This window comes from Bactrocera neohumeralis, chromosome 3, assembly GCF_024586455.1.
Source record: "Bactrocera neohumeralis isolate Rockhampton chromosome 3, APGP_CSIRO_Bneo_wtdbg2-racon-allhic-juicebox.fasta_v2, whole genome shotgun sequence".
Taxonomy (NCBI): domain Eukaryota; kingdom Metazoa; phylum Arthropoda; class Insecta; order Diptera; family Tephritidae; genus Bactrocera; species Bactrocera neohumeralis.
Window position 1 is genome coordinate 55,151,470 of NC_065920.1, and position 12,757 is coordinate 55,164,226.

Below are 12,757 nucleotides of genomic sequence, written 5' to 3' on the forward strand. Positions count from 1 at the left end.
TAGTTCAGCGTATTAAAAGACAGCGGCTACGCTGGCGAGGTCATGTTGTCCGGATGGACGAAAACACTCCAGCTCTGAAAATATTCGACGCAGTACCCGCCGGGGGAAGCAGAGGAAGAGGAAGACCTCCACTCCGTTGGAAGGACCAAGTGGAGAAGGACCTGGCTTTGCTTGGAATATCCAATTGGCGCCACGCAGCGAAAAGAAGAAACGACTGGCGCGCTGTTGTTAACTCGGCTATAATCGCTTAAGCGGTTTCTACGCCAATTAAGAAGAAGAATCTTCTAGTTCGTGCAGCAGCAGCATCGGCTCGTACACAAGGTGATACTGATCTGGCCGCAGTCCTGAAAGAAAGCATGGAAAGTCCAACAAGGCCATCAAAAAGGCGGAAATTTGTTAACGAGGATCCCAAAAAGCCAATTCCTTATTCAGCGGATGAGGCTTTAGCTTTCCTTCTTGAGCATAATTTTTCAAAAGAGCAGTATAATGCAATACGCGACGGAAGCAAAAAAAGGAACAGCGACATATATCCTCATTATAGCAAAATTACAGCCCCAAAATTAAAATGTCGGCCTGAGGGTATAGAAGCAAGTGAGACCCTAGCCAAAGTTCCGTTGCGAAATACTTTACAATATGCGGCTGAAAAAATTGTTGATATGCAAAGAGAAGTGTTTAAAGCAGTAATGGAAGCGGAAAAGACAAAGTTTGTAAGCTCTGAATTGATATTAAGCTACGGATTTGATAGTAGCACTGGTCAAGCTCAATTTAAGCAAACATTTAATGAGCCAGGTTCGTCAAATAGCAGCGATAGCTCTCTATTGGCTACAACAGTCATTCCCTTAAGGTTACTGCTCTCATCGGGTAAACCAATTTGGAACAACCGCACACCGCAGTCTGTAAGATTTTGCCGTCCCATTAAACTGGAGTACATAAAAGAGACAAAAGAAGTGGGTTTAAAGGAGCACCTGGAATTAAAAAATGAGATTAATGCCTTGAAAACCCTAACAATATCAATTGGTGATGGAAAATCTGTGGAAGTATCCTTTAAATTATTTTTAACACTAATTGATGGAAAAGTTTTAAATATTATAACTGGGACTAGATCAAACCAGGCTTGTTCCATTTGTGGTGCTACACCTAAGGACTTTATGAACACGTGTGCTTACAAAAGTGAAGTATTTCATGCAAAAGAGGAAACCTTAAAATTTGGAATTAGCCCCCTTCATTGTTGGATTAGATTTTTTGAATTTCTATTACATTTAGGCTATAAATGCAAAATACAAAAGTGGCAGATACGAGGAGAAGATAAGTTACCTGTCTTAGAAAGAAAAGTAGACATTCAAAACGATTTTTGGAAAAAGCTTGGACTTCGCGTAGATATGCCCAGAGTAGGAGGCTCCGGTTCCACAAATGACGGGAACACTGCTCGTCGAGCTTTTACTGAACACACTATTTTTTCTAAAATAACTGATGTTGACGAAGACCTTATATTTCGTTTCAAAATAATTTTGATTTGTCTATCCTGCGAGTTTGAAATCAATGCAAGCAAATTTGGAATATATTGCTTTCAAACAGCAAAACGTTTTCAGGAGCTATATCCCTGGCTGCAAATGACTTCTACAGTCCATAAAGTACTAATACATTCAAGAGAAATAATAGAAAATACTGCACTTCCCATGGGGTTTTTTGGAGGACAAGCTGCTGAATCGCGACATCAAATACACAAAGCCGATAGATTACATCACGCTCGTAGAAACAACCGCACCAATAACCTATTAGACTTATTTGATAGGGCTATCGATACATCAGATCCATTAATTTCCACATTTTTTTTAAGTAAACGCATTCAAAAGAGCAAACGTATCACACTTCCTCCTGAAGTCATTGAACTATTATGTTGCAGCGAACCCATAGAAGATTTTCAACTTAACAACCAAGATGATGAAATTAATGAAACTGAGGAGGAACTTTTTAATTTAAATTTACATAATGAATTAGATTTATGTGATTAATTAATTGTTTCAGTACAAATAAAAATAATAAATTAAACAATGTATTGTTTTCATTAATGGCTGCAAAAGGAGTAATTTTAAATTTTGGTCGTTAGAGTGTTAATTTCCACATTTTATAATACAGTTACTCCTGCTTCTGAAATCCTTACAGGTTTTGGTTTGAATAGCATAATTTTGTAATCGTTATTAATTTTGCACAGAAAAAATGCTCATTTGACCTAATGCAATGAGCGAATTTTCTACTGCTGTGCTTCAATATAAATGAGCTCTCACAAGCTTTCTTGGTTAAAATGCCATAGCTTTAATGATAAAATGCAAGCAAACTTTTTTTTTACTATACGGGGATTGCGCTCTCAAGTTATGTAGTACAACTAATTTGCTTAACCTTTGTTGAATTAGACATGGAAACAGGTTAGGTTAGATTATACTGACCGGCTATCACGCCACACATAGATCTACTTCTTTTTCTTAATTCGCGTAGACACCGCTTACGCGATTATAGCCGAGTTAACAACAGCGCGCCAGTCGTTTCTTCTTTTCGCTACGTGGCGCCGTTTGGATATTCCAAGCGAAGCCAGGTCCTTCTCCACTTGGTCCTTCCAACGGAGTGGAGGTCTTCCTCTTCCTCTGCTTCCCCCGTCGGGTACTGCGTCGACTACTTTCAGAGCTGGAGTGTTTTCGTTCATCCGGACAACATGACCTAGCCAGCGTAGCCGCTGTCTTTGAATTCGCTGAACTATGTCAATATCGTCGTATATCTCGTACAGCTCATCGTTCCATCGAATGCGATATTCGCCGTGGCCAACGCGCAAAGGACCATAAATCTTTCGCAGAACTTTTCTCTCGAAAACTCGTAACGCCGACTCATCGGTTGCTGTCATCGGCCAAGCCTCTGCACCATATAGCAGGACGGGAGTTATGAGCGACTTATAGAGTTTGGCTTTTATTCTTACTTATTACTTTTCAATTGCCTACTCAATTCGAAGTAGCCCCATAGATCTTCTGGTACTTAGTAATGCCAGATGGTGGTTCAGTTCAGTTTAAACTAAAGAATTCCTCACACAGGACGTCAGCGTTTCTTGCGAGCTTTAAGAGCAGCTTGATGTGTACGTTTCACACTTCGTCCAGTCTTTGAACACCAAAGCTCCTACATACTTTAGTCGAGTGCTAGATAGTGATGGACATAGACATAGGATGTTTCAGCGGGTTTCTCATGTCAAATTCTTTGCACTTTCTGCATGTGATGCCAGCAGTTGTGACCTGTCAAGAGGCCAATAGCCGAGACTGTGTGAGTAAGAATCAAGCAAGTTTTCCTAAGACTCTTTTGTACATGATTTTGGTGATCCTACATGTACTTAAGGCATTTAGCCCTGATCCGCCGGTCGGCCCTTTCGGAAATTTCGTTCTATATCGTTCTTAGTGACTTCCGTATTTTCTGTACTAGTTGGGTAGCCAGACAGATGACAATTTGACAATCTCAACCTGTTTCGTTTCCCGGAACTCCTTTGTGATCTGGAACCCCATATATGTATATGCAGCCGCTTTCCGACCGCCGCTACATCCACAGCTTCCCTGCTTCTAAGGATATTCTCTAACGTAATGCGATGTGAGATTATTGACTTAATTGTTCGCTGTCTGTTGGTGTATATATTTATCCTTTTTATGTTATTTCCTGCATTGCAAACAGTTTCGCCTGGAAGATACTGCAGTAAGGGTTACCTGAGATATAAATTTGAGCCGTAGATTCCGACTCCCACATCATTAGTCATTTTGGATTCATCTGTGTAGATGTTATAAGTTCCATTGGGTTGTCGCACGCTTCTGCGTCATCCGTCTTACTTTAATGTTACTTGGAACCTTCGTTAACAAATGCACCGTATGGTTACGTGGTCAAATTTGTCCATCAGTCCCCCGCTCATTGAGCTATAGCTATGCCTGAAGGTTCTTGTAGAGATATCATCTAATGACGCCAATCTTGCAGTTTATTTTTCCTTCAGAGCTTTTTACTGCTATGCCGATTGGTGATAGGTTGTGTAACCTTTCATTGGCGCCGTTGGAGTGGTTTTTAGCGCTTCCGTTAGCGAGTCACCGTTCCATCGGTTTTTTGTATGAGTATGAAACGTGGAAATGAAACTGGGAAAAAGTTTCATGCGCTATAATTTGTTGTACATTTAATAAATTTGTACGTATATAATCTAAAATTCACGATATTGTTGAAAATATGCTCTTAAACATTAAATAAAATTTAAAATTGTAACAGATAACGACCGTAGGGATAGATTTGTGTTGAAATTTTTGTTTTGAAAATGTATATTTAGTAGGTGCTCAGTTCCTGCTACTTGTCAATATATTGCTCAAACAGTTATCCAAAATCTGTGCCATTAGTGTCTTTATTTAACATAAACTTTTGGTTCTGCGAATAACTATGTCCGATTTTTCCCAATTAATCGTCACAATATTATTCGGCACACATGTGAAACTATTGCCTATACGGTCTCAATATAATATTAGCTTTTTGATTTTCAAATTTTTTTCCACATACACACTGTTGAAGGAATTTTATATATTTATATATATTTAGAACATTATCTGATGTCACTGGCGCTGAATGGCAAAAACTGAATACATATAACAAATAACGCTAAGTTCAACTTGCGCGTATTATGGTATTTCCATGACAGCAATTAGTTGTTTAAATCTTAACGTGACATCAATACATTTGATTGACAACTGAATACAATTCACACGAATATAAAGAGGTGTTAACACATAGTTGAATTGCTCAGCAATGACATGGATTCATATGTATCAATTGGAGCACACTTTTATGATGTTGGTGTTGTGTAGATTATCAGATAAATTCGATGTAATTCAATAATTATGCTGATGTGACTATAGCAAAAAAAAACATAATATGTAACTAAATTAATTAATGAATAGGAATTTCGTAATTCAGTGTCGCACAATTATGAAACTAAAAATGGGGGCACCACATGTTTCACATAAGAAAAAAAAATAATATTTATTCACATATCAAAAGTTGAGCTATAACACCGTATAATTACTTTATATTCAAATCGCGATTTATATATACATATATATGTACATATAGATTTTTGTATCTAAACTGTCGTCAACTGATTTACTAGAGTGTTATTGAGTAATATTTACACTGGCCTGGCAGTTAAAAGTATGAGTATAAAAGTGGTATATATGCATATAGGCCACTGAAAAGTTGTGAGAGCAAAAAGTAAGTGGCGGTATTTGCCACTAGTGGAGTCGATTTATATACTGGAAAATATTTAGCCAAATTATAAAAAGAAAGAGGAAATTATTTTCAAATTTAAGTTAATTATTTTTATCACATATGCATACTAAGTTTGTTTGCAATATATTTAATCGGAATCGGAAATTTTTTATGTATAAATTGATTAATTTTCACCACTTATACTAATTGTTTCATCTGCGGTCTTTTCATACTACGATGGGAAGAAGAATAAGAGTTTTATTGTTAAAAAAGAGAAATTCCGTTTTATTACTTTCAAAATCTTTTCGATTGTCTTGTGCTTATATGTTTAAGGCGATTTGTAATTTTTGTTGCTTATGCGTCCTGTATTACCCATAAAATATAGCATATTCCGGCCGGACGAAATATACTTTACTACTCCGTAGATTTGTTGTTTAATTCCAGTTCTCCACCTCCAATTTGCAAAACAATCAACCGAAATGTCTAGGGATGTATTTTTGTTCGAAAACATTATTAATCACTGTTATATTATTCACTGACCCTTTACAAATGCGGGGATTCAAATTCACATATAGTATAAAGTCATATTAAAATTACAATTTATCATTATAATGCCTTACAGGACACCGTATATCCTGTAATTATGATAAAAATTTAAATATTTCTGCATAAGTGAATAAAACTAAATCAGTATTTTTAGAAAATTAACTTTACCAAAAAAAAATCAGCACAATTTTGTCTAAATCGAGTTTGAACCATTGCCATTAGCCATCACAGTTTCCTAACAATAGTTTAGTTTCAGCCTTAACTTTTATGTTCCTATTTGTGCTGTTTAGTTTTTTCCTTCTATATCTATCTATATTCTTGGCAAAAATGTAAGTATGTGTTATGTATAGTGCCATAACTAATCACTAAATCAAGATATAAATCTATAATTTGGCATAGGGGGTCGCAGTAACAGGGGGCACCTGTAAGCTAAAAGCTTTGAAAAAGTGGAGATGGTATTAGACAAATTTAAAAGGAACGGGGTGAAAATTTTACAATGGGCGTGGCACCCCCACTTTTTGGGGAAATGACACAACTGGGATCTGTTTGACCGATTTTATTCAAATTAAATATATGACATTACATTAACATTACTATGTCACATTGTGAAAATGGGCGAAACCTACAACAATGTGTGCTAAACATAAAACATCGCTTTATATTATTTTTGATTTTTCCCTTTCGGGTATAGAAATCAAGAAGTAATTAATATCATGGGAGAAGACTTTGCATAAATAGCACCTGTGAAATACGTTACCGTATGACCAAAACTTTTCAAGCCTCTAGGTACCCAACATTTGGACTCCAGTATCTATAGTTGTCTCTTTAACAAAAACAGCGGTCAAAGTGTGAGAAAAATTAGTGAAATTCTGAGCAATCCGTCCGCGTGTAAAAAATGGGTTGAATCGGGTGATTAATTATTTTACCTCCCGTGTACCTAATAATAACATTTTCAAATTTAGGGTGACCTTAGCCAATATATGTATATCGTCCAATATGTGGGTTACCTCAATTAATATGAGAAAACGTGTTTGCACCTAGTGTGGTTAAAATTGGGGGAGAACTTGACCTAGCCCCCGTACAACAAACCTAAAGCATCCGGGTGACTAAACTCCTTACCAATTGATGTTATGTGATGGTATTAATGAAACTCAGGAAACATTATATTAGTAAGTGGTTGGATAACAATATGTAGTAGAAAAAATGTGGGACGAGCCACAATATATTATAATATTATATTTCAACGTTTAATACAACATAGCAACATCATGTCAGCAAGTCAGCTGCGCCTGGCTTACAAGCAACGCTGAAACGAATACGACACAAAACGAAACAAGGAATACATAGTTAACCGTTAGGCTTGAGGACGCCCGCTATTATTACTATATAGGACTACACATCATACGATCAACTCTCTTCTCCTGCTGGCAGCCACCGTGTGCGCATCGTACAATAACCACCACAACTGGTGACCCCGACGTGATTTGAACAGCCAACCCGACGTGATCAATAGTTTTACCGCGATCAATTAATACAAGTATAATTTTTAAATTCGCTAACTATTTCGGCTCAGTGCACCTCGTTTATTAATTAAAACTACGCCAACACTTTTCGACTACAGTGCACTTTGTGGATTGGTTTTTGTGCTCATCAGCGCACGTGGCTGCCCACGCATACGAACTATTGGAGGACAACTGGAGTTTTCCCGCAGTGCTGATCAGTACAGCTTTGAGAGCAGCACATACAACTTTTCAACTGATTATTTTTTTTTGCTAAATCGCTATGCCAGATAGCGCAAACGTGCAAGTGGCAGACAGTATAACGCCACTCCAACGTGTTTCTATACGATGTCCGCTCTTCAATTCCGAACGACCACCTTTGTGGTTCGCCCAACTCGAGGGACAATTTCATCTCGCCGGAATTTTCGATGAAATTACGCAATACCACTACGCTTCCTCACACCTTGACGCCAAGGCCGCCGCAGAAGTGGAAGACCTTCTTTTGAATATTCCCACAGAAACGCCCTACACTCGCCTAAAAGGGACACTGATCGAACGCCTTACGCTCTCTCGAGAAGCACGACTACAACAGCTTCTCGATCGAGAGACCTTGGGTGATAGAAAACCGTCGCAATTTCTACGCCATCTTAGAAGCCTCGACAACACCGTTCCGGACAACATTCTTCGTACTAAGTGGCTTAGCAGATTTCCGATGTCAACGCAATCCATACTTGCATCCCAAGCGGATATGAATCTCGATAAACTCGCGTCTCTGGCAGACAAAATACAGCAGAAATTAATTCGCTCCAAGAATCAACAACAACATCCGCAATAGAATCACGGATTTCCCGTCTTGAAGCTTCGATTAACGAGCTAGCTTCAAGTTTTAAGCGGCAGAGCATATCGCGTTCCCGTTCTCGTCAGCGCTTTCGTTCGCGCACATCTTCTCCAGCACTGAACAACGACAAATGCTGGTATCATCAAAATTTCGGTAATAAAGCGAAACGTTGTCGATCGCCTTGCTCGTTTCAGGGAAACCCACCGTCGGACCGTTAGTGGCGGTTAACGGCTCCTCACTCGAATCAAACCGCCTTTTCATAACAGACCGCGCCACCAAAATCCAATTCCTGGTGGATACTGGCGCTGATCTCTGTACTTTTCCTAAATCTCTCGCACCGTGGCCGTCCGAACGAATCAACTATAATCTCACATCATCAAATGGGTCTACGATTAACACCTACGGTTGCATAACTCTAACACTAAACCTTGGCCTCAGACGAAATTTTACAAAAATCATTTCGGAAATTAAAGTACTGCCCGTCGATCCTATATGGGCAGATACACTAAAGGAGTTCTCTAACCTGACAAAGCCCGAAGGAATCTGTCAGCCAACAAAACATACGACGCAGCACCACATATCTACTACACCAGGCCTTCCTGTAAAGCTCGAAGACTTGTTCCCGACAAACTTAAAATTGACAAGACAGAGTTCGAAAAAATGCTAAACTAGGAATCGTTCAACGTTCGAAGAGCTCCTGGTCATCTCCGCTCCACCTAGTTCCAAAGAAGTCTGGCGAATGGCGACCTTGTGGGGATTATCGACGACTTAACGCCCGTACATTACCAGACCGATATCCTGTTCGTGTTCTCGAAGACTTTACTGCCAATATAACCGGCAAAACAGTATTTTCAACAATTGATCTAGTACGCGCTTTTAAACAAATACCTGTTTCCAAAGAAGATGTCGACAAAACTGCAATTATAACACCGTTTGGTCTTTTCGAATTTCCGTTCATGACGTTCGGACTTCGGAATGCCGCACAAACATTTCAACGATTTATCGACGAGGTAACACGGGGACTAGACGACTTCTTATTCCCATACATAGACGACATACTAATCGCTTCCAAGGATGTTTCGCAACACCGCAGTCATCTTCGCTTACTTTTCGAACGACTCACTAAGTATGGTGTCGTAATTAACACCGCTAAGTGCCGTTTTGGTCAGTCTGAAGTGGATTTTTTGGGACACCGCATTTCAGCCAAAGGAATCTTACCTCTTTCTGGTAAAGTAGACGCGATAGTTAACTTTCCACGACCAAAACCGATCCGAAAACTGCGTGAGTTCCTTGGCATGATAAATTTTTAATGTAAATTCCTTAAAAACGCTGCTAAGTTACAGACACCCCTGCACGAGTACATCCAAGGAACTTCAATAAAAGGTTCTCATCCGGTCCCCTGGACACCAGAAGGGGATGCAGCATTCGTTCAATGCAAAGAAGAGCTACGTAAAGCAACAATATTAGCATACCCTGATACACTCCCTTGGGCAATATTTACTGATGCAAACCTTTGCTACACGCTTTTTCTCAGGACCCCGATCGAGCGACACCCTGGCAATTCCACCGCCTAGATTTCATCAGCCAGTTTACAACCGATATCCAACATATAGCCGGAAAAGACAAAATCGTCGCAGATGCTCTTTTTCTCATCGAAGAAATTTCAATGGCAGTATCTTCAAACGAACTTGCTCAAGCACAAGCTGAGGACGAGGAGCTTCAGCAAAGAATACAAAGGGAACAACACGATTCACTAAACTTGCGACCAGTCAACATTCCAGGCTGCAATAAACAAATTTATTGCGACGTTTCGACCGATATTATTCGTCCATACGTTGCCATCGCGCTGAGGAAGAAAATATTCGACGCTCTCCACAGCATTAGTCATCCCGGAGCACAAGCCTCCGCCAAATCATTAACGCAACGATACGTTTGGCCCAGCATTAACCGCGACTGCCGTTTGTGGGCCCGAACATGCCTAGCTTGCCAACGAAATAAGGTATCTCGCCACGTTCTATCGCCAATCCAAAACTTTCCAAGCCGCACAAGACGTTTCGAACATATCCACGTGGACATAATTGGTCCATACATACCTTCAAAGGGGTATCGCTACTGCTTGACAATCATCGATCGTTTCACCAGGTTTCCAGAGGCATTTCCCATTGATAGTATCGACGCCGAATGTGTTGCCCGCACACTTTTTGCTGGATGGATATGCCGCTACGGTGTACCATTACAAATCACAACGGACCAAGGAACACAGTTTAAGAGCCAACTCTTTAACGCTCTCGCTCGTCTCCTCGGCAGTAAACATATAAACACCACCACTTTCCATCCGCAGTCGAATGGAATGGTGGAACGTCTTCACCGACACTTGAAGGATGCCATTCGTTGTCACGAAAACAGCTCATGGGTCGACATGCTACCCATCGTTCTCCTTGGAATTCGCGCCGCTTGGAAGGAAGATCTTGGCGCAACTCCTGCCGATCTCGTTTATGGAGAGCCAATTCGTTTACCAGGTGAATTCCTAGCACCTTCGCCGCGATCTGGTTTGCCACCATCCAATTTGGCATTACGCTTGAAGAATTACTTCGCAGAGCTTGCACCACAACCCATCGTCCGACATGGTCAGAGGAAAACATTCATTTTCAAAGAATTATCTACATGTTCACACGTTTTTATTCGTCGCGACGCCCCACACCACGCTTTCACTTCACCTTATGAAGGACCTCACCGAGTCATTTCAAAGCATGAAAAATATTTCATCGTAAACGTCAGAGGCGAAAACACTACAGTTTCGATCGACCGACTAAAGCCTGTTTATCTACTTCCCGACGATAAGCTCAAGGAGAGTGAGCAGAACAACGACGATGACAACAATACTACTCTTACTACATTAACTTCACCAGAGTCATCTGAACCTGGGACATCTCGATTTTCGTCGTCATCATACCGCCCATCTGAATCCGATTCCAATTTATCTACACCATCACCCAAAAGACGGGTCAGATTCCGCTGAACTACTAATCATCTTCCTAAATTATCAATAATTTTGATAACGTTCTCCAAGAAGACGAGCCACAATATATTATAATATTATATTTCAACGTTTAATACCACATGGCAACATCATGTCAGCAAGTCAGCTGCGCCTGGCTTACAAGCAACGCTGAAACGAATACGACACAAAACGAAACAAGGAATACATAGTTAACCGTTAGGCTTGAGGACGCCCGCTGTTATTACTATATAGGACTACACATCATACGATCAACTCTCTTCTCCTGCTGGCAGCCACCGTGTGCGCATCGTACAATAACCACCACAAAAATATATGAAATGGAATCGATACTACCCTAACTCCCATATACTTCATATGTCTATATAATGATTGTCGAATATGTCAGTCGGTGTATGAGTTATATACCATATATAATTCCTTGTACTCCGATTTTCAGCATATCGTTTTGCAACTTACGTTATTTCCCTGGCTTTGATTCTGGCAACTTGCAAAAAATATAGTTTGTTAATCGTTTTTTTTTTGTAGGTGTTATTTTACGGTGGGAAGGTAAAATGCGGTTGGAAGTAAGCATAATACATCAAAAGGTGCAATGAGCTGTTAATTATTATCTTCAGTTGCTAACGGCAGTGGTTCATTAATTAAAAATTTTGTTCTACTATTGTTTTAAAGAGTTTTGTTTTAATTTTTGTTGTTTGTGGTAAAACAAACTAGCACTACAACCACTAACACTTAAAGCTATTTAAGAACTTTATACACCGTGCTAACGTTTGTTGCCTTAATTGATGCTCCACTATTCAAACATGTACAAAACTTCCAATGAAAAATAGGCAAAAAATTCAGTAAAATAAAAATTTGAAGCGTGTGGAATGTGGTCTGCGAAAATATTTGCGCTCTATTTAAGTTGGCGAAAAAACTACGAGAAACTAAAATTGTAGTTAAAATATACTGGCGAAGAAAGTTGGCGTCCAACATTTTTGGTTGCAAAGCTTCATATTGATATAAGCGCAACATTACAATCGACCATAACACGTGCGGTATGGCATAGATACCGAGAGTTACAGAGGGAAGCAAGGCGCATTTGCAGAGAAAAACAAGTAAGGAAGGGCTAAGTTCGGGTGTCACCGAACATTTTATACTCTCGCATAATAAAGTGATAATCGAGATTTCATTATACGTCATTTACATATTTTTCAAATACCGTATTTTTGTAAAGTTTTATTCCGCTATCATCATTGGTTCCTAATGTATATACTCGTATTATACAGAAAAGGCATCAGATGGAATTCAAAATAGCGTTATATTGGAAGAAGGCGTGGTTGTGAACCGATTTCACCCATATTTCGTACATGTCATCAGCGTGTTAAGAAAATATTATATACCGAATTTCATAGAAATCGGTCTAGTAGTTCCCGAGATATGGTTTTTGGTCCATAAGTGGGCGACGCCACGCCCATTTTCAATTTTTAAAAAAGCCTGGATGCAGCTTCCTTCTGCCATTACTTTCGCAAAATTTAGTGTTTCTGACGTGTTTTGTTAGTCGGTTAACGCACTTTTAGTGATTTTCAACATAACCTTCGTATGGTAGGTGGGCGA

General features: G+C 39.5%; 1 protein-coding gene across 1 annotated transcript; it reads left to right on the plus strand.

Moving 5' to 3' along the window:
* Positions 1 to 7,587: 7,587 nt before the first annotated feature.
* LOC126753716 (uncharacterized) lies at positions 7,588 to 8,139 on the plus strand. The gene has a single exon (XM_050465390.1). The coding sequence runs from the start codon at positions 7,588 to 7,590 to the stop codon at positions 8,137 to 8,139; it is 552 nt and encodes a 183-aa protein (XP_050321347.1).
* The last annotated feature ends 4,618 nt before the right edge of the window (positions 8,140 to 12,757 follow it).

Coding starts and splice junctions, on each gene's coding strand:
- LOC126753716 (XM_050465390.1), top strand. CDS start 7,588: ATGCCAGATAGCGCAAACGTGCAAGTGGCAGACAGTATAACGCCACTC.